Source organism: Sapajus apella, unplaced genomic scaffold, assembly GCF_009761245.1.
Source record: "Sapajus apella isolate SASKATOON/1434 unplaced genomic scaffold, GSC_monkey_1.0 scaffold6, whole genome shotgun sequence".
Taxonomy (NCBI): domain Eukaryota; kingdom Metazoa; phylum Chordata; class Mammalia; order Primates; family Cebidae; genus Sapajus; species Sapajus apella.
Genome location: NW_022436946.1, coordinates 19923438 through 19946191, shown reverse-complemented (window position 1 = coordinate 19946191; position 22754 = coordinate 19923438). Strand labels below are relative to the sequence as shown.

At 39.2% G+C, this 22754-nt stretch overlaps 2 protein-coding genes across 7 annotated transcripts in view; one reads left to right on the top strand and one right to left on the bottom strand.

Moving 5' to 3' along the window:
- The window catches only part of L3MBTL3 (L3MBTL histone methyl-lysine binding protein 3), a 121856-nt gene extending 108928 nt beyond the window's left edge, over positions 1-12928 (top strand). For all 4 annotated transcript variants that reach the window (XM_032274812.1, XM_032274813.1, XM_032274815.1 and 1 more), the window contains 3 exons: positions 5112-5281; positions 5511-5573; positions 11080-12928. In XM_032274812.1, coding sequence (XP_032130703.1) covers positions 5112-5281; positions 5511-5573; positions 11080-11223 — 377 coding nt within the window. In that variant the 3' untranslated portion in view covers positions 11224-12928. The remainder of the gene's footprint in view (positions 1-5111; positions 5282-5510; positions 5574-11079) is intronic.
- Positions 12929-15742: 2814 nt separating this feature from the next.
- Positions 15743-22754, bottom strand: part of SAMD3 (sterile alpha motif domain containing 3) — a 74761-nt gene continuing 67749 nt past the window's right edge. For 2 of the 3 annotated variants that reach the window (XM_032274811.1, XM_032274809.1), the window contains exons 9-11: positions 17465-17636; positions 16789-16871; positions 15949-16233 (exon numbers count right to left, since the gene is read on the bottom strand). In XM_032274811.1, the coding sequence (XP_032130702.1) occupies positions 15949-16233; positions 16789-16871; positions 17465-17636 (540 nt within the window). Of the gene's footprint in view, positions 16234-16788; positions 16872-17464; positions 17637-22754 lie in introns of all 3 variants that reach the window. The other variant, XM_032274810.1, reaches the window with a different exon arrangement.

Here is a 22754-nt window from a genome sequence, read left to right as displayed (position 1 = left end):
TTTGCATCCATTTTAATGTACTATCACTTTTCTCTTAATTCTTACATTTCCACTGTTGAGGATGACAGCTTTGGTTCTACAAATAAAATGTGTCATATTGTTGGATCAAGAATCAGGAAGGATGACCATTCCTTCGATATGGTAATTTTGGTTATTCCCAGTCAGCCTAAAACATTTTTACTCATTGTGGAGATGCATAACCCGAAACCAAGTGATGCGAGCGAGAAGAGTTTCACCACATACCTTTGGTCAGTTATCACAGGAAACTTCAGAAGTGTAGAAAACTTCTTAAAAAGTTTTCTTTTCCATGCGTGTTTGTGGTGTGAGAGGATGGTGAGAGATACAGTCCTAGGCTAAGTACATTGTCTGAAATGTCTTTATAACCTGAGGCTGTGCTTTGTGAGGCATATTGTGCACATTTAAACCTACTCTTCCTTACTCTTGGCACTGAACCAGCTGCTGGAGCCAGAGTCTATTTGCATTTATTTTAGCCTGTATCATAACATGTTAAAGTAAAAACCTGGAGTCATTGTCTGTGGAATTCAAGGAATGCAGTACAAATTAGCTCAAATGAAGTTGCTTTCTTTATTCCTTTTGGATTAAAATCATAGGAGATGGCATGCTCTGTGGCTGGTACCATCAGTTAGCACAGAAGACCCAGCAAAAGGAAGGAAAGTCTTAATGCGAAGCATGCAGAGTTGGTACTAGCATTGGAAGAGTATATATCTCTAGGCCTATTTATAGTATCAGGTTTAAAGACATGCAGAGGTGACCACAAATATAGAGGATTTGGGTTTTTAGTCATTTCCTTAGAATGGGTTCATTATTTTTCTAAGGAACAATGTTAGGAACATTAGAAATGAATTGTGAATAATACAGCTTTTAGAAGAAAATAAAATGAAAATAGAGTGGGTCTGCCGTGATCAAATGAAGAGTGCTGAGTGTTAATAGAACATAAACAGTAATAGGATAAAGACTATGGCTTTGGAAAAGACTAATGATATGTCAAGCACTCAGGATACAAATTATAATGTAAGCCCTATTCTACTCTAGTGTAGAATTGGAAATCTTGCCATCTTACATAAGGCTGTCTTGTAAAATATGTACAAATATTATATTTCAATTAACAACTAAGCTCTTGAGAATATATGAGATTAAAAAGATGTTTTTACGTTATCCTGTATTTTACTACATAAAAATTCCTTAAACTCTGGACAATTCAAAAAGAAAAAAGAGAATCAAAACAAACTGTTCCTGGTTTATATATTTGGTTCATAATAGATATTCAATAAAGTGGGATGAGGACCTGTACCTTTGAGTTTGATTGAATGAAATCTGGAAAGAGGGATAATGATGGCTTTTTAAAAAATGTTTGAAGATGTGAAATGTTTCATGTGGAGCAGACACTAGAATTTTTCTGTATGAGCTTAGTGAGGTAGAACCAGAACCAGTGGGTGTTAGCTCCAATAAAATAGGTTTTTGACTCAGCATAGTGACCTTCTAGTATTCAGAATAATTTAAATTTTAGATTAGGCTAGTTTAAGAATAAACTTATTAGAAAACTGTAACAGAACAATAAGAAATAAATTTTTAAAAATTGTACCATTTATAACAGTTTCAGGAAACACCTGATACATAGGAAAACATTTAACAAAAGATGCGCGAGATCTCTACCTGAAAATGGCAAAAAATTAATGAGAGATGTTAAAGAAAAGCCAAGGAAATTGAGGGATTTAGCTTCTTCATGGATTGGAAGACTCAGAATTGTAAAGAAGTCATTTCTTAACCAAATTTATCTACTGGAAATTTGTCTAGTAGAAATTTATTTGATGGAAACCCTAAACTAAATCTTAGCATTTAAAAAAAAAAAAAAAAGCTAATTGTAAAATTGATAGGAAAATGCAATAGCCATGGTGATCTTGCAGAAGACCTACTTCATGGACATCAGTATACTTACGAAGTGATAGTAATTAAAGCTGTGGATTGGGATAAAGAGACCAGTGGGACAAAACAGAGAATCTGAAAGACATTTATATTTATGTTAAAACTAGCACTGCAATACAGTGGGGAAAGGATGGTCTTTTCAATAAATCATGGTGGGGCAATTAAAACTCTATGTGAAAAAGATCTATGAATATTGATTATTACCTAATATATACACAAAACATAAATATCAGATGGATTGTAGATCTAAGTATGAAAGGTAGAACTGAAAGTATTTAGAGAAAACTCTCTTTGTGATCTTGGAATAAGCAAAAATTTCTTTAACAGACATACAAGATGTTTACCATAAGAGAAAAAATTAACAAATTAGAATTATTACAGTTACTTCTGTTATTCAAAAGACCCTATTAAGAAAGTAAAAAAGAAGACACAGAATGGGAGGAGATATTTGTAATACATATTTCCAACAAAGGACTTCTACCCAGAATATATATAGACAGCATCTATAAATCAGTAAGGAAAAAGGAAGACAACCCAATTAAAAAAAAAAAAAAGGACATAAAACAGGAATAAGCCTTTTACAAAAGAGCCTCTCGCTGGGTATGGTGGCTCATGCTTTCTAATCCCTGCACTTTGGGAGGCTGAGGTGGGTAGATCATGAGGTCAGGATTTCGAGACCAGCCTGGCCAACATAATGAAACCCCGCCTCTACTGAAAATACAAAAATTAGCCAAGTGTTGTGGTGGGTACCTTTAATCCCAACTGCTTGGGAGACTGAGGCGGGTTAATAACTTGAACCCAAGAAGTGGAGGTTGCAGTGAGCCAAGATTGTGCCATTACCCTCCAGCCTGGGCAACAAAGCAAGACTTCGTCTCAGGAAAAAAAAAAAAGAGCCACTCTGTGGACAATAAACATAGGAAAAGATTATCATTAGTCATCAAATCGAATTGTAAACATAATGTGATACCACTGTACACCCACTATAATGGTTAAAAAGAAAAAGATAGACTTTACCAAGCATTGGTGTGGAGGTGCAGTAATCAGAACTGTCATTTGCTGTGCGTAGGTATATATTGTGCCATTGTTTTGGAAAGCTGGCAGGATTTACCACAGCTTAAAGTACACAAATGCTGTGACCTCAAAGTTTCACCCTTTGGTATATATGCAATGGAAATGCATACATATGTTCAAGAAATTGTTACCAGAAAGGGGTCCCAATCCAGACCCCAAGAGAGAGGGTTCTTGGATCTCGTGTAAGAGTTTGGGGCAAGTCCACGGAGTAAAGTGAGAAAGCAAGATTATTAGGAAAGGAAAGGAAAGGAATAAAGAATGGCTACTCCATAGGTAGAGCAGCCCAGAGGGCTGCTGCTTGCCCAATTTTATGGTTAATTCTTGATTATATGCTAAACAAGGGATGGAATCTTCATGCCTCCCCTTTTTAGACCATATCGTGTAACTTCCTGGCGTTAACCTGGCATTTGTAAACTGTTATGGTGCTGGTGGGAGTGTAGCAGTGAGGACAACTAGAGGTCACTTGGTTTTGGTGGGCTTTGTTTGGCTTTTTTACTGCAGGCTGCTTTATCAGCAAGGTCTTTATAACCTGTATCTTGTCCCCACCTCCTGTCTCATCCTGTGACTTAGAATGCCTTAACTGTCTGGGAATGCAGCCCAGTAGGTCTCAGCCTCATTTTACCCAGCCCTATTAAAGATGGAGTTGCTCAGGTTCAAACACTTCTGACAAAATAATCTGTTCAAGAATGTTATAATAGCACTGTTTGTAAAAGCCCCAAATTAAAAACAACTCAAATGCTCATTATTCATGATCTCCAAATTAATTATAGAGTATTCACAGCCATGAAAAACCATTCAACAAAGAGAAGGTAACTTCTACTACTCACAACACTGTGGATGAATCTCAGAAACTTGCTGTTTAGAGAAAGAAGTCAGATACCCAAGTTTCCATTTTAAATACAATTCAAAAGAAGGTAAATGAATCTATGGTGTTAATAGTCAAGGAAGCGGTCACCCTTGACAGGTGAGGTGTGATTGGAAGGGTGTGCTGGCTGTGTTTTGTTTTTGATCAGGGTGTTGGTTACATGGATATGTACACTTTGTTAAAATTCAGTGAGCTAAAATTTACACTTAATGATTTGTGCACCTTTCTGTAACTCTTAAGAGATACAAAAGTAAGGCTTTGTGATGGAATTGAGTTGTCCTTGTAACTAAGCTGGTGTGTGAGCGGCGAGGAAATGTAGGGGAGGTGCCTTTCTTCTGAGGTGCTTTGAATGTGGAGTTTTCAGAAAAGGTTTCACAAAGGTGGTGGTCTAAAGGACTTACAGCCCAAAGGACCATAAGGAGATGACGATTGACAGCTCTAAGTCAAGCGTCTAGAGCACAAAAATTCTCTGCTAGAGAATGGCTGTTTTAGGAAAGCAGCCATAAACTAGGTTTGGATTCAGAAGCTCTAACACAGAAATAGAATATTCGGTCGTTTTGGTTTTGTTTTAAGAGATGGCACCTTGTTCTGTTGCCCAGGCTACAGTAAGAATATTTAGTAGTTTTAATTTTGATCTGAACAAATAAAAAATGACAAAAGCATTTGCAGTTCTGCTGTTTTATTTTTATTACAATAATTTCTTATTCCTGTCAAAAAATTAAATTGGCTATATAAAAAAATCAGTGTGACTATTAAATAAGAATTGAAAAAACAAACCAAGCCTGAAGCAAAAGGAGAGAACAGGTACAGTGACTGTGAATACGTGGTCAGCACAGGTGTTGGACTTGAGATGCACCTGGGCTGTTACCTTTACCACATCCAGAGCGGAAAGGGGAACTCATACAACTTCCTAGGATGAGGCTTACTTCCCTTGTCCTTAAAACTTTGCGGAACATTTCTTATCTGAAGAAAGAGGCAACATTGAACAGCATAATGAAGCATGCCTTTAGCAACGAGTGCTGCAGTAAATAATATCGGTTGAATTTACAGGTGTTTTTTTATAGTGACCTTCCATAAAGACAAAGAAAAGCCTAGTCAAGGGTATCATGCTGAAAGGAACCAACACTTTAACTACCCCCATCCCCAGTCTCATTATCTGGGAGATGCACCGCATTCGGGGGCTTTCTTGCTGTTTTCAGAGAGTGATTTCCCATTTGTTTTCTTTGACCAGGTGCCCGGGAGGAACCCACCATCCAGCAAGCACAGCGTCGGTCAGCTGTCTTTCTGTCCTTCAAGTCCCCAATTCCATGTCTGCCCTTGCGCTGGGAGCAGCAAAGCAAACTTCTTCCAACTGTTGCTGGAATCCCTGCCAGTAAAGTTTCCAAATGGAGCACAGATGAGGTATATTTTATTTTCTTTGTCAGCCAGACACCAGATACAGGAGTACTGGCTTAAGAGATGTGGAACATTGATCGTAGGTAGCGTTTAGTCTTTTTTTTTTTTTTCCTGAAAGAGAAGAAATTATTCTGAGAGAAATAACTAGTACATATAAGTTAAATGTTTTGAACCTGTAGCATTTAGATTCTGACTGTTTTGTTTTTTAACTGGGAATTTTGATGCTACTTTACAGGTGTCAGAATTTATACAGAGCTTACCTGGGTGTGAAGAACATGGAAAGGTATTTAAAGATGAAGTAAGTGTTCTACTAAGTTGCAATATGTGACTTAATGGGATCAAAGCACTGAAATGCAGTGGATGGTGAAATGTGTGTAACTGGCAGAGTCAGAAAGAGATGGGTTGTGTTGAAATTGACAAATTGATATATACTAACAGGAAGTGTGAATCCGTTGTATAAAAATGTCTTTGTATAAGATGAGATGCAAAAGAATGTTTGTGAGTGCCATTTTATGATGCCTCCCAGCAGTAACACCAGGCTTCTTATAAAAAGAAAACCCATAGAACTTAATAGCATGCACTTACATAGTTTATAGCACAGAAGAAGCCAAAGAAAGAAATAAGCAATATTTTATCTTTTAATAAAGTGAAATTAGTTTCCATTATTTTATTTTCCAACATCATTCTAACAACACTATGGTTGACTCCATTTGAAGCTTATAATAAGTAGTATTAGCATTATATCTAAAAAAATCCCTTAAATCATATACATTCCTCAATAATGTTTTTAATAACATATTAATCACAGTCCACCTTTGGAAGATTATTTTATTAGTTGTTTCAACTACCTCTCCAAAACTCCATATAAGGGCTGATTAAGAATGATCACAGTGAGCACTAGAATTAAAAGGAATCTGGCTTCTGACTTTTAATTCTGTAAATGTACAGCAAGACAGCCTTTTCAGTAGAGACCTTCAATTACCCCTCTGACTTTGGCTCTGGCTACTAGAGGCAGAAAGTAGACGGAGTAATCTCAGAAGGCTTTTCTCCAGCATCTGCTGTCTGCAGTAACACACATACACACCTTGTCTGCCCGTATGTGTAAAGCTCAGCTGTTATCAACAGCACACTTCCAATTTTATTGCAGGAGTGTAGTCACAGCTAACAGTCCAGCCACCAGTTGTCAGTGTCGTTATACTGTTAGGTAAACTTTCTGTGTTAGAGGAAAGCCTGTTAAATTAATGCACAAGGATCTGACTTCTAACATCCTTTTTCTAATTTATGTTCTTATTGTACAAATGTTTTATTTTCTCCGAATTTGATCTTTAACTGGCAGTTATTCAGATTTTCTTTCCCTAAGTCCTAAGTGTCTTCACTCTCAATTCATTTTATCTTTATTTTTTTCTTTCCTTTTATTTTCTTTCTTTTGTTGAGAGAGAGTCTTACTCTTTCTCTCCCAGGCTGGAGTGCTCACTGCCACCTCCACCTCCCGGGTTAAAGCAATTCTCCTGCCTCCGCCTCCCAAGTAGCTGGGATCACAGGTGCCCACCACCATGCCTGGCTAATTTCACCATGTTGACGAGGCTGGTCTTGATCTCCTGACCTCAGGTGATCCACCTGCCTTGGCCTCCCAAAGTGCTGAGATTATAGGCGTTAGCCACCGCGCTCAGCCTGAATACATTTTCTATCCCTGAGTGGACCTAGAGCTACATAAGGAGCTGTTGGTCTGTCTTGGAAAGTATCATGTAGTCATTGCCTTTGAAAATGATAAAACATTTTTGAAAATAAATTTATAATTTGTTTTTTTTTCTGTTGATGTCTTATAATCCATATAGGTTTGCTCTATCATTCAGTTTAAGTTAGATTCAAGTTTAGATTCAAAATGATATGGTATTTCTTTGAGTAATTTTTTTATGCATGGCAAATTGTCTTTGGAGATGTTCCTCAGTCACCAAATATCCTCAAAGCCAGATCCTTCTTTGGAGAAGCGAGATAGTTAACATTCTCTGTCGATGTGTATTATTCACTTATTCACTCCTTCCTTCATTTATCTCGTGCTTGTTAAATTCCTACAATGTGTATGTTACTCTGTAATGCTCTTGTGAGAAGGATGATTTGAAAATAATAAAACCCAATCCTTGTTCTCAAGTGTCTCACAAGGTCAGTGGGTTTGGGTTTTGGGTTCTACAAGTAAAATATAGTACAAATTTAACTGAAGTCTTATAAATCATCTCTAAAAGGCAAAGTACAAGTATTCATATAGGCTCTTGTTGGAAAGCATCCTTGACTTCTCTCTTACACATGCCACATCTCATCTGTTGAAAATCCTATTGGGTGTATCTTTGAAACATATAAAGACCCTATCACTCCACTGCCACGGCCACCACCATTCTGGTCTGCTCCACCATTGTCTCCCACCCAGATGAGTGCAGTAACCTCCAGACTCATTTTCCTGCTTCTATTTTTGCTCCTCTACAGTCTGTTCCCAACACAGCAAGGGTGACCCTGCTGACACATAAGTCAAACCATGTCACTCTTTTCTTCAGATCCTTCCAGTAGCTTCGTCTCTCAATCAGAGTAAAAGTAGAACTCCTCACAAGGGCCTGCAGCTGGACACCTCACTACCTTGACTCCTGGCCCTTTGTTTACGCTGCCCCCATAGGTCTATGTGCTGGCCTCCTTGCTGTTCCTCTGATTGTCCAGGCTTGCTCCCACTCTTCCTTCTGCCCAGAACACTCTTCCTCCAGAAGTTCACATGGCTCACTCCTGCTCAGTTGCCAGCTTACCAATGAGTCCTACCCTGACTGTCCTACTTGAAATTGCCTCTTGTTGCTACATATGCATCCCTGCTCCTGCTGCCCATTCGTCTTTCTAGTCAGCTCTGTTTAATCATAGTGCAAATCATCCTTTTTTTTTTTTGTGACAGAGTCTCGTTCTGTCGCCCAAGCTGGCATGCAGTAGCACAATCTCAACTCACTATAACCTCTACCTCCAGGATTCAAGTGATTCTCATGCCTCAGCCTCCCAAGTAGCTGGGACTACAGGTGTGTGCCACCACACCCGGCTAATTTTTGTATTTTTAGTAGAGATGTGGTTTCACCATATTGGCCAGGCTGGCCTCGAACTCCTGACCTCAAGGGATCTGCCAACCTCAGCCTCCCAAGCACTGGAATTATAGGCATCAGCACTGTGCCTGGGCAACATAAGTCACTTTCTAACTTATTAATTAATTGGCTTACTTAACTATGTTTATTGGCTTATGGTCTGTCTACCACTTCTAGAATGTAAATTCCACAAGAAGTTTTTTGCTTGCTTGTTTTTGTTTTTATTCCCTGCTATATGTCTAGGCCCAAGAAGAGTGCTTGGAATATAGTAGACATTCACTCTGGGAGAGGCTCATTCAGACAGAGCATGTCACTGTGGTTTCAAGTGAAGGCATTGGAAAAGAGCAGTGCACAGTCGAAAGGGCAGGGAAATGGAAGGCAAGAGCTGCTGAATTCCAAATCCCTCTCCCTAGTTTAGGCCACTAGCAAGACACGTCATCTCTGGAATTATAGCAGTATATATGCATTACAGAAGCAAATAAAAAAAATAAGCCTTGTCATACATTGCAGTGGTCTGTTGTTCTTAAGATGTACTTTCTTGAGGTAAATTTACTTCCTTCCAATCACGGCTTGTTCTTAGGGCCACAGGTCAGAGCAACATGTACGTAATAAAGAGTTTTGAAGTAGCCTCAAGATTTTTTTCTTTCTAGTGTGTGTAACCTTATGACTAACAACCTACCAAAATGTATCCTTCCTGTCCCACTTTTAACTTCAAATCCCAACCACTAAGTTCTCCGGATGCTCCTTTTCATCAGTCGTCTGTTGTGTTACACTGTTACATAGTCTCAGAAGACTTGGTGTCTGCCACAAGCCTTCAGCATGGCCAAGGTTATGATAAACCAATCAGTCTTTGTAGTGGGCTCCTTGGGAATGTCAGTTGACATTTTTGTTAATGACTTAGAGACTTCTAAAAGGCTGTCCATTGTGCTAAGGTGTGCCTTGGTTGAGTGAAGTGTTAATAGATCTGCCTTTCTTCCTGACCTTGCTTTTTATCAGAGGTCTGTCATAGCACAGGCAAATGAGAACAGAGCAAGTGTTTCCAAAAAACAGAAGAACATTCCTCACACCTGTCACTTTGCTGTGCTGCACTTGGAGATTAACACTGGAATGTCTTTCCGTCTGGTTTACAACAGCAGGATGTCTTTTTACTGAAATTAGCAAACTTTTTCCACATAATTGTTACTTGAAGAAGTTGTATAAGATGATTCTTGTTCTTCCTGATTAAGCATTTAGGTAGTCAATATTTACAGGTCTTTCATTTTTAGAGGAGAGAGGAAAGTCTTAAAAAGTAGCTATTTATCAGCCTTTGTTTAGAGAACTGTTTGCAGAATTTAGAGTTTTCTAGGACCACCGTAACAATGCCAGCCGCACACTGGTGGCTTAAATGGCAGAAGCGCATTGTCTCACAGTTGGAGAAGCTGGGAATCTGAAGAAGGCTGGAAGTCAGGGTCGGCAGTGTCGCTTCCTTTGGAGGGCAGTGAGGAAAGAATCTGTCCTGGCCTCTCTCCTTGACTTGTAGATGGTGGCCTCTCTTTGGGTCTTTACATTGCCTTTCCTTTATGCGTGTCTATTTCTTTATCCAGATCTCTCCTTTTTATGAGGACACCAGTCTTATTGGATTACGTACCCACCCTACTCCAGTATGACCTCGTCTTAACCAGTCACCTCTGTGTTGACCCTATTTCTAAATAAAAACCACACTCCAGGACATCAACATATGAATTTATGACAGGGACACAGTTCAACCCGTAACAGAGTGCCTTGCTATCAAAGTTTTTGATGTTCTAAGGCAGAGAACAAAAGTGTGTTTTACTTTTTGTACAAGGTGGGAAAACTGAAGGGGGAACTTTTTTTTTTTTTTAAGGTTACAAAGTTATCTAAGAGCTGAAAGTCATACTGAATGACTGTTTCTTTGCTCTGCCCAGTAAGCCAGACATCATCTTCATAGTATTTTATCTTTTAACCTAAAAGATGTGTTGTACCTTTGAACTTCTAGAGAATAGTAGCCTGTTTTTCAGAAGCATAGACTTTTGTCTTAGAAGATACCCAGAGAGAGGAAGGGTCTTTCTCATGATTACCCAAGTATTAGAAGAACCACCTTAAAGTCTGTAACTCTTAACACCAGCCTCACATTCAATTTGATTGCCTTTGCTAGTAAATGCTTTTCTTCTGTGTGTAAAGACTAATTGTGGCCACATTGGAAATAAATTTCTGATTGGAAATATCTTTCTGATTTTCTTCATGGTGGAAGGCTAATTTTGGGAAAACAAATTGTTGCATGTAGCTGATATGTTTGCCTGAATTATTTTATGTCCATGAACATTCATGTACCTGTTATCTCTTCTAATTTAAAAACCTGCCGTGATACAAACTAGATTTTGGGCACCTTGGATTTTTCCATATTCTTCTTAACTCTACATCTAATTCAGAGTAATCACAGGAAGGTATGGGCACCTTCTGTTTTCCTCCGGACTGGTTTTTCAGGTGAATTAGTTTACTTTGTTCCAAGTCCACTTTTGGGTGTGTTGTTGTGGATAAGAAAGGTCCATATATCAAGAAATGTCTTTGCACACATGAACCTCTGTGTCTGCTTTTTTAGCATTGCTATGTAGAAGAAAGCTAATAACTTAATCTTGAATATATTCTACAGCACTGCATCTTATTAATCTACATTCTGTTGGTTTTTTCCCCCCATTTTAGCAAATTGATGGAGAAGCATTTCTACTTATGACTCAAACAGACATTGTTAAAATTATGAGCATTAAACTGGGCCCTGCTCTGAAAATTTTCAATTCCATCCTGATGTTCAAAGCTGCAGAGAAGAATTCTCACAATGAACTTTGAAGATGGTGAATTCTGAATACCATCAGCATTCTGCTTTAAAGCTCATGTTTTATTCAAAGCACAAGGACGGTTATAACTCCTAAGTGAGAAGTCTCCAAAACTCAAAAGAGCAACACTATCGGATTATTTATATTCCTCAAGAGACAATATATATGAATTCTTATGAAAGTGCTTGAGCTTTTAACCAGGTACTGTCTAACAACAGTCATCTTTTGGTTCTGTTCACTGAGCTAAATTTATCTTTGTAAATCTTTTTGAGGCTGGGTGGGGGGGGTGGGGGAAAAAGGGGACTTCATTAATTATTTATGGTAATGGGGGGGCAGAGTAAGAACTTTTGGCATTTTGTAAACATTGTTGAATTCTCTTTCATGTACACTGTTTCTTTTTCAATACTTTCAGAAACCTTTTTATATAATCAAATTTCAATTTAAACCAAATTAGTCAAAACCTGGCTAAGTTTAGCCAGTAGGACTGTTATCTGTATCGTTAATTTTGTGCCATATTTTGAATTGCAACATTATGCTAAGTATAACTTTGCAAGTCATGATATTGCCTAACTGCTTGTCATAATTGTCAGGGCTGAATAGTTGTAAGAATGACTTTTCTTTGAATCAGTGTTTTTACTTTTGCACGCATTATGAAATGTTAAACAAATTACTTTTCACCAGCATCTTTACTATAATTACCAAAAACATGTATATAAAAGAATGGAATTGAAAAATAAAGCATATAAACATAAATAAATTAGGTAGTGTATTTGAGTGGCATCAGTCTCACGAATCTTGGTGCCCCGGAGTTTACAAGAGCCAGATGGTATCAGAGGAGTATGCAGTTGTATGCAGTTATGTTTGGGGGGATGTTTGTGAGGGTCTTGAACTATTTATGAGATGATCTTGAGCTTCTAATTGTCATTGATGAAATTGTGATGCTTTACAGAGACCAAGAGCTCATTCTGTCAACAGAAACACTAATCTGTAAAGAGCGCTGTCTCAGGTCATGCTTTGTCCTCCAAACCCAAAGGTTTTTTTCAGGGTTGGCTGAAGGGCGAGTGTCTCAAGTGTCTCGATTTTACTGCAAAGACAAGATGTGAAGGAGCAACTCCAGTTGACACAAAATTTGAAATGCTCACAGATCAGGGAGGTGATTTCCCAAAGTAATTATCCAAGAACCTCCATTTTGGAAGGATTTCTTTTTCTGTAGAATACTTTGCCTCGATGTATAAGCATACAGATGCACTTTAAATGAAAACCCTTGATTATAAATTGATAGCTGGTAGTGTTTCTTTTGCAAGAATGCATTTCTAAGGCAAAAGGTAAATTATTTTGTCAGTCTTTTGATGTACTTTCTGATTCCAGGAATGGATATTTATTCAAGGACTATTTTAAAAATAGAAAGTAAGTTTGTAGCATGCTATCTGAATTCTGGGGAAAGCACCACCTCTTCTTTAGTTGCTTTCAGTTTTTTCTGATGTAGGACTTCCTTTGATGTTCCTGTGGGAAGTCCATTAGCAGTCCTTCACATTTGTCAATTCAAGGTTAAACAGGGTCAGTGACATCTGCAGTGTCCCAGTCATTTATTTGCATGAATCTGCTTAAATAAAGTTTTTGGTTGTTGTTGTTTTTCCTTTTTTATGTTTTGTTCAGAATTTGTACATTCAAGTTGTACTTGTTATATCTGATATGAATGAAATAAAATCTTAATTGCAGATGCTTTTTACATATGTATGATTTTTGAGAAAGCTGCTCAAATAGGAGAGGCAGAACAAGAACAGGAAGAGCATCAGGTATTTAGACATTACTAGTTATGTAATGAATCTGTAGGATTCAGAGTTGTCAAACTGTGTCCCAGGATGATGTGATGAGCTACAAAAATACTGAAGATTATATGGTTGGTCAAGTCCAGTTCCTCCCCACTGGGAAGTTTTCTTTTCTAGTGTAAAGCATAGTTTAAATCATGAAATTTTATTTTATTTATTTATTTTTTTTTGGAGAGAGTCCTGCTCTATTCCCCAGGCTGGAGTGCAGTGGCGTGATCTCAGCTCACTGTAACCTCTGCCTTTTGGGTTCAAGTGATTATTCTGCCTCAGCCTCCTGAGTAGCTGGGTTTACAGGCACCTGCCACCCACAGCTGGCTGATTTTTGTATTTTTAGTAGAGACATGGTTTCACCATGTTGGCCAGGGTGGTCTCGAACTCCTCACCTCAGGTCATCTGCCCAACTCCGCCTCCCAGAGTGCTGGGATTATAGGCATAAGCCTCCCCTCCCAACTGATTTTTAAAATCTGATTGAAGACATCCACTCGTTCTAAGCAGCATATTGTTATATGTTAAAGCCAAGGCATTAAGCATCCATAGGGTGGGGCAGAATTCACTGTACCTCAAAAAGGTGAAAACACTCACCACTCCATCCCTGGGATATAGTCTGAATTTTAACAGAGGAAACAGGGCACCATGATCGTAGGGAGATCTCTGAAATGAGAGATGCAGGCTTGGGGTAAGACAAACACTGGAAGCCACGCTCAGTGGCTCGAGCCTGTAATCTCAGCTACTCAGGAGGCTGAGGCAGGAGGCTCGCTCAAGCTCAAGGATTTTGAGACCAGCCTGGACAACACAGCAAAACCCCATCTCAAAAAAAAAAAAAAAAAAAGACAAAAGGGAGGAATGGAAAATACAGACCTTGATAGGACCTTCCCATCTAAAGGCATTCTTTAAAAAACTATTGAAAACACCGCAAGCCGAAAAAAAACCTTTCTACAGGTTGATATTTATTCTCAGGCTGCCATTCTGCAACATCTAGATTCAGTCGACTCCACCGCCAAATAAAATAGGGTGTGTTGGTCAAGCAATGTTGAATTTATCAGGTGTCAAGACCATGCTGGGCACTGGGGATAGATATACCATTGAGAAAGACAATAAAATGAGCTTGAATCTGCCTTCAAGGTCAGCCCATGTCTGTGTCATGCTTGGAGCCAAGCAGTTTCTTTGTAGCTACATCTTGTCATCTTGTCCTGGCCTGAGAGAGGCTGTCGTTCAACTTCAGCCATAGGGGTGTGAACTTGGGAAATTTACTTTGGGAAAAAAAGTACTACTAAAAGGCAAAAGGAGTAATTTGGGGAAATAAAGGAAAGTCTGTAAGGAAACAAAGGTACATTCTGGTGAAAGGGAAGAAATGAGAACTGGAAGATAGGAACTAGAATAGGCAAAATACTTGTGCCAAATTGTTACTTACTCTGTCTGTGTGTTCTGATGTAAATAATTAATAGCCATTGTAGAAAGGGGAAACTGTTCTTTGACTTTTATCTCACTGGCTTCAGCATTTTAATGAACAGTCCTCATCAAGAGAAAGGTATCTAGCAGGCTGTTGTCATTTCAGTGATAGAATAAATACTGTGCAGTATTTCCAGAGATAGGTAGTGTAAAACTGTTTCTTCAATAGTTCACATGAACCTTTGTTTTGTTTTTGTTTCATTTTTTTGAGACACAGTCTCACTCTTGCCCAGACTGGAGTGTAATTGCACGATCTTGGCTCACTGTAACCTCGACCTCCCAGATTCAAGCAGTTCTCCTTCCTCAGTCCCCCAAGTAGCTGGGACTACAGGCATGTACCACCAAACCCAGCTAATTTTTTTTATTATTAATAGAGATGGGTTTTTACTGTTGACCAGGCTGGTCTCGAACTCCTGACCTCAGGTGATCCACTGGTCTTGGCCTCCCAAAGTGCCGGAGTTACAGGCGTGAACCACTGCGCCTGGCCCACATGAACCTTTCTTAAACTTAAAAAAAAATTAACCTGATGTTGTAATCCAGGAAACGCTCATTCCATTATGATGTGTAGGTATTTTAATACACTTAAATCTCTTTTCTGTCCCCAAAAGGACCTGGTCTATCTTTCAAAGCTAATAAATAATGCTGATATTTTGATAACATCAAAGGGCACCTTAAACTATAGTTTTTAACCTTGTGAAATAATTGGAAAGAGTGAGAGTGCACTCAGTCTTGTTAGACCCAAAAGGTACTTATGCAGCCATTGTTAAGAGCAGAACAGATAGAACTGGACTCTGGGCAGTAGCCAGTTGGGCATGCAGGAAGAGCCACTGTGTCTCCAAGGCGAGAAGCAGTAGCAGATGAACACAGGTCACAGACATCAGGACCTGTCCCAGCAAGATCAGCCAGCAGTGAAGAGACTTCAGAATTACCACAGCCCTTATTCTCAACAAGTGATTGAAGACAACCAGATCTCCTAGGGCAAGGCAAATCACCTGAGGGAGAAAAGAGTATGTGTCCCTTCTTGAAACGTACAAGTTCAAAATGTTCCCAAGTGATGTTCAGACCAAAGAGACAGAGCACAGGCCACAGATATGCAGCTCCTGGGCATTACGTGGACACACTGAGTTCAATCGAGGCTATACTCTAACCTGAAAGATTTGTGTAAATCCGAAGTATGGTGTATTTCAAAAAAACTGAGGCATCTCTGAAAATATAACTTCAACCATGAAATTTCTAAGAACTCAAATCAACAGCTCTTCAATTAAATAGAATTTTATTACAGAATTTCACAAAGAACTTAATATCTAAGTGTAAAGATAGAAAGCATTGAAATTCATTGGCGTCTATGATACAAGGTGATTTTCTTACACCTACCTCTACCACAACCCTAAATCAAAACAATTTTTTATAAAGCTTCAGCTTTCCCGGAAGGAAATTCCGATACAATATGTGGCGTACTATTAGGTGACTGGGTGTTGAAATCCTACCTCCTTTTCCTTTTCTTTCAAAGAAGGAAAATAGGGACTGTGCATATCAAAAATCAGTGTTTCTAAGAAGTTGAATGTTTGGGACAGTCTTCTTGGATACTCAATCCCAAATACATGAAAGGCAGCTACTAGTGCAGCCAAGGCTGTAACACAGTTATCCACCTTCGTGAGCCTCTCCCTTTCTAAATATAAAGAAAATTCGCAGACCTCCATGTTGAAAGGGTTTTTAACTTCTAACACGGGTGTGGACACTTGCACCTGAAAAAAAGAATGGAGTCACTACCATGATATGTAAAATAGCTAAATAATGAAACAGACCTGAACTTCATCATGATGTTACAATAAATGGGCTTGTTGCAATGTAGCATATTTGTAAAAAGGACAAACATACTTCAAAACACACCACTAAATTTGCTTTTAAATAAATGATGGCGGCCAAGCTCAGTGGCTTCATGCCTGCAATCCCAGCGCTTTGGGAAGCCAAAGCAGATGGATCACCAGAGGTCAGGAGTTCGAGACCAGCCTGGCCAACACCATGAAACCCCATCTCTACCGAAAATACAAAAAAAAGCTGGGCATGGTGATGCATGCCTGTAACCCCAGCTACTCAGGAGGCTGAGATAGGAGAATCACTTGTACCCGGGAGGCGGAGGCTGCAATGAGTCAAGATCATGCCATTGCACTCCAGCCTGGGCAACAGAGTGAGACTCCATCTCAAATAAATAAATAAATAATATAAATAAATAAATAACAAATAAATTACTGCATGAAGATGTAAAATGTCAAACCAGTGGCCATTCACATACTACACACCTGTTCATTCATGATGACAAAAAGGCTGGGATCATCCCCAAAAACATCTGGGAGGAGTAAACATGTGGCTGTCATCTTCATGTCTGTCAAAGCAAGTATGTTAACATTTGAAGCAAAAATAAGCTTTTAGCAATTGTAAGCTAGGCCACTATTGAAACATCTGGATTTTCTTGTTACCTTGGACAGAGAACAAACTAGCCTTCTTAGATCAATGTTTCACACCTTTTTAAACCACACCCTCTTCCAATAAAACATTCAAAGTCTCATGTCTGCCCTCCAGAGCGCTGCCAGGAAAAGACAAGCATTCTGTACTGTCTGTCCATCAGCCAAGAAGATTTTATCATGCTGCCCCTTGTGATTTGTATTATAACATTAACAGGTTACTAGTTCCGTAAATATAATTTTACAATATACAGTATACTTTTAAAATCTATACCTCTCCTCCTCCCCTTATTTGAAAAATTATTTTTTATTTCCCACCAGCTGTTTCACTTATTACTTAAATACTGAAAATTATTAAATATATTTTAGTCATGTCAATTTTTAATAATTTTTAAATATATTTTTAAGCTCAATAAATGTAAATTACTGAATTTTACTGATGAGCAAAGCACTCTTTTCTAGGTATCCTGACAGATAACAGACCAAATCACACCACTCCACAAGGCTTACTAACGTTTCAACATGTCTTCATCCGTGTACTGTTTCATTTTCTCTTGCAACGCAATATTGATTTGATTGTCCACCACTGAGAAAGAAGTCAGTATATTTTCTGAATAGGATTCCAAAATGTGCCTTGTTTTCTTACAAATATCGGTTCTTGTAAGAAGTTGGAACTCTCTGAACATCTGACAAAAGAAGAAAGCAGTGGATACATCAGATCACAAAAAAAGCTAATATATAGAATTACAGACATAAAACCTTTAGAATTAAGCTGTGAATACTGGTTAAACTAAGTACTAGATATTTTAGAAGCTTTAGGATGAGAGAGGAGAAAATGAAAGCCTAAAGTGATTGTGAAAATATAAGTAATGGATATGGCAGATTTCTAAACCCACAGAATTAAAACTTTGGATCCAAACTCAACTAAATGAGGATTCAAAGGATATATGCGTATGTAGGCTATTTGGGTTACCCAGCTAAGATTCTAGGAACTTACATTTGTTTAGGTAAACTACATTGTTATTCTTGTTCAACGAGCAGCAAAGAACAAAACTGTCAGATTTTAGGAAGCAGCCCCTGAAAAATACGTAACCATAGTATCCTAAGTTTAGGGAAAGGAGAGTGCTTTAGAAACACTGTAAGGGTAGACAGAGGTAAACAGTGCAAAACAATGTATGGCCGGGCATGGTGGCTTATGCTTTTAATCCCAGTGCTTTGGGAGGCCAAGGCAGAAGGATCACTTGAGCCCAGGAGCTTGAGACCAGCCTGGGCAACAGAGCAAAACCCCGCCTCTACAAAAAATACCAAGATTAGCTAGGCATGATGATATACACATATAGTCCCAGCTACTCAGGAGACTGAGGTGGGAAGATTGTCTGAGTCCGGGGAGATCAAGGCTGCAGTGAACTAGACTATGCCACTGCACTCCAGCCTGGGCAACATAGTGAGACCCTGTCTCAAAAGAAAAGAAAGAGAAACAACGTATTTGACTACAAGGTCAAAGCAAACCAATTTACTTTATGGAAGTCCCTTTCCTCACATTACCCCTTCGTACCACTGCCTGAATTCTTCCCCCTCAGAGGATTCTACCACCACTCCCCAGTTGTTTTTGAAAGAGTGGTATTATCAGATTATTAGCCACCCACACTTGCATGAATGAATTTAGTCATTGCTTTTCCTAAAACTATTAAGAACAATCACATACTACCCGCTGGGCTTCACTGTTTCTTGAATGTTTTGGTAGATCATAAATTGCCCAGAGATTAGGTCTGAAAGTTAAGTTGTCAGAAAGCTGGAATGCTTATTCTCGTAAAGGCATAGTGGCTTTGTTACTAGGCAACCCACAGTGGACCACTAACCCAGATTAATACCTTTAGAAAACAGTTTTCTCAGCAGGAAGATGTGAAGCGAAGGATGAAGAAGGTGAATATTCCACTGTTCTAGGCTCATAGCCTAAGAATTTCTTTTCCGACTTTTTGTTTTGAAACAATTTCAAGCTTACATTAAAGTTGCAGAAATGGTAAGAACTCACAAGTACCCTCTGCAACTTCCCCCAATTTCTGATCCATTTGAAAATGAGCTGTAGACATAATGCCCCACCATTCCTTAACACCTTATTGTGTATTTCCTAAGTACAAGGACACTCAAAGTCAGGAAAATCTACTCCACATTCCATTTAAATTTTCCGGTTGTTCCAGTCATGTCCTTAACAGGTCCAGGATCTAATGCAGGATCACAGGAGATTTAGATACCACATCTCTCTAGTGTCCAGTCTGAAACAACTTGTTCATTTCCTTGACCGTTTCTGAAAAGTGGAAGCCAGTTACTTTGTAGAACATTTCTCCTTGGAGGTTTTATGATGTTTCCTCAGGATTTATGCATTTCTGGCAAGAATGTTAGCATTTCTCACTGCATCCAAAGCACAAAATGGTAACTGGTCCCGTATTGGAGATAATAACTTTTATTACTTGATTAAAAAATGAAATTCGCCAAGTTTTTCCACTATAAAGTTAATATATGTTGTGTTTTATGAGGAGATATCTTGAGTTTATGTAAATATCTTATTTCTTGTATAACTGATCCATCAGATTCAACATCCATTGATGATTCTTGCCTGAGTTGAGTACTGCTATAGCTGCCAAATGGAGACTTTGAATTCCATTCTTTCTACATTTATACGTTGGCTATTTTAAGATAGTTTCCTTTTTTTTTCACATACATTTACTTATTCATTTATTTCTATCACTACAGGTTAATAGATTCCCATTTTACCCAAACAGTTACAAATCTGATCCTTTCATTATTTATATAATTGCTCAAATTGTCCAGACTTGGCCAGTAGGAGCCACTTGAGATGGACTCTCTTGCCCTCTTGGCATTCCTTATTAGTCTGCAAGCACATCCTTAATTTCTGGCATTACACAGTGTTTCAGACTCATCTTGTTTTGTTGTCGTTTTCATTTTTGTTTTGCCCCAACCCTGTAGTGAGCCATTTTCCAAGAACTCTGATTACTTTTCATGAAGAATGGCCTTTAAAAACTAAGATTTCAGGCCAGGCACTGTTGTTCATGCCTCTATTCCTAGCTCTTTGGGAGGCCAAGGCAGGAGGATCATTTGAGCCCAGGAGTTTCAGACCAGCCTGAGAAACATGGCGAAATGCTGTCTCTACAAAAAATACAAAAATTTGCCAGGCACAGTGGCGCACGCCTGTAGTCCCCGATACCCAGGAGGCTGCGGTAGATCACCTGAGCCCTGGGAGGCCAAGGCAGCAGTGAGCCATGATCACGGCACTTCAGCCTGGGTGACACAGTGAGATTCTATCTCAAAGAAAATACCCAACCAAAAGCCACTAAGATTTCAGCCCTGGTGTGCCACTTGCTACAGAGATGTTACTGTTCTAGACTTTCTCATAGAAGAAATCTAGGAAATGTTTGAATTTGCTTAAACACAGGCACCCATTGACCCAGAAACATAACTATATATCCATATGTCAATATTAAATAGCTATACATAAATACTAAAACCATGAGTTCACATTGATACTTTGAATTCCAAACCAATATCACAGAGCTTGTCCTAACCTTCCCGTTCCATGCTTCTAACTCAATTCTCTTCAACAATGAGATTCCTGGCTCCCATTATATCTCAATGTATTTACTTATGAGCAAAAATGTCTGTAGCCAAGCTCCTAACTGGGAACGGTCAGCCACAAAAAAGCCTCCCTCTCAAACACTTAATACACTGCTCGTGGGAATATAAATTAGTTCACCATTGTGGAAAGCAAATTGAAGATTTCTCAAAGAACTTAAAACAGAACGATTTGACCCAGCAATCCCATTACTGGGTGTATACCCAAAGGAATATAAAGACGCATGCCACAGTGGCTCACACCTTTAATCCCAGTATTCTGGGAGGCGCAGGCAGTCAGATCATGAAGTCAGGAGACTGAGACCATCCTGTCTAACATGGTAAAACCCATCTCTACTAAAAATACAAAAAATTAGCCAGGCATAGTGGTGTGCACCTGTAGTCCCAGCTACTCGGGAGGCTAAGGCAGGAGAATCGCTTGAACCCAAGTGGTGGAGGTTGCAGTGAACCAAGATTGCACCACTGCACTGCAGTCTGGGCGACAGAGCGAGACTCCATCTCAAAAAAAAAAAAAAAAAAAAGTCATGTGCACATATATATTCATTGCAGCACTGTTCACAATAGCAATAACATGGAATCAACCTAGATGCCCATCAATGGTGGACTGGGTAAAGAAAATGTACATGTATACCATGGAATGCTACACAGCCATAAAAAAGAATGAAATAATGTCCTTTGCAGCAACATAGATGCAGCTGGAGGCCATTGTTCTGAGCAAATTAATGCAGGAATAGAAAACCAGATACTGTATGTTCTTTCTTACAAGTGGGAGCAACCACTGAATACACATAGACACAAAGAAGGGAAAAAATAGACGTGGGAGCCTACTTGAGATTAGTAGGTAGGAGGAAGGTGAGGATTGAAAAACTACCTATCAGGTATTATGCTCACTACCTAGGTGATGAAATGATCTGTACTCCAAACCCTCACAACATGCAATTTACTTACAGAACAAACCTGCATGATGTATCCCCTGCTGAACCTAAAATAAAAGTTGGAACAACAAAAAAAAAAGTCCCCCTTTTCGCAACCTCAGATATGTCCCACAAATTAATCATCTTAATCCTTTTCCTTTTTCTTTTTTTGTCTTTTTGAGATGAGTTTCTCTCTGTGGCCCAGGCTGGAGTACAGTGGTACAAATTCCACTCCCTGCAGCCTTTGCCTCCCAGGTTGAAGCAATTCTTTTGCCTCAGCCTCCCAAGTAGCTGGAACTACAGGCATGCACAGCCATGCCCAGTTAATTTTTTGTATTTTTAGTAGAGATGGGGTTTCACCATGTTGGCCAGGATGGTCTCGATCTACTGACCTCGTGATCCGTCCATCTCAGCTTCCCAAAGTGCTGGGATTACAGGTGTGAGCCGTCTCACCTAGCCTTAATCCTTTTTCTTTCTGTTACTCAGATTGATTAATTTCTATTAATCTATCTTCAGATTCACAGCTCCTTTCTTTTCATTTTCCAATATGCTCTTAAGCCTATGCACATGGTGTTTTGATTTCAGATAAATGTTCTTTTCAGCTTGGAATTTCAATTTGGGGTGTGTGTGTGTATTTCATTTCTCTGCTAAGATTCCCTGTGGTGATGACACATGGAATTCACTGGTCCTACCATGTTCCCCACCACCCTGTCCTGAAATAGCTGGCTTGCCAGGCTGGTGGAGTGGCCTGTTGAAGACTCAGTTACAGCACCAGCTAGGTGGCAATACCTTGTGGGGCTGGGACAAAGTTCTCCCAGGCTGAATAAGTTCTGCGTCAGCATCCAGCATACGGTGCAGTTTCTTCCATAGCCAATTCACGGGTCCAGGAACCAAGAGTTGGAAATGGGAACGGCACCACTCACTGTAATCTCCAGCGATTTACTAGTGGGGAATCTGGATTCAGTTATGTTCCTTTAAAAGGTGTTAAATTCTGTTCTGATAGGCAGACAAATTACTGGTTGATCTTCTGGTCCTGTCAGACTTGATTTTATCATTTCTTTGGGCAATTCTGTTTTGTTTTTTTTTTTTTTTTTGAGACGGAGTTTCACTCATGTTACCCAGGCTGGAGTGCAATGGCGTGATCTCGGCTCACCGCAACCTCCGCCTCCTGGGTTCAGGCAATTCTCCTGCCTCAGCCTCCTGAGTAGCTGGGATTACAGGCACGCACCACCATGCCCAGCT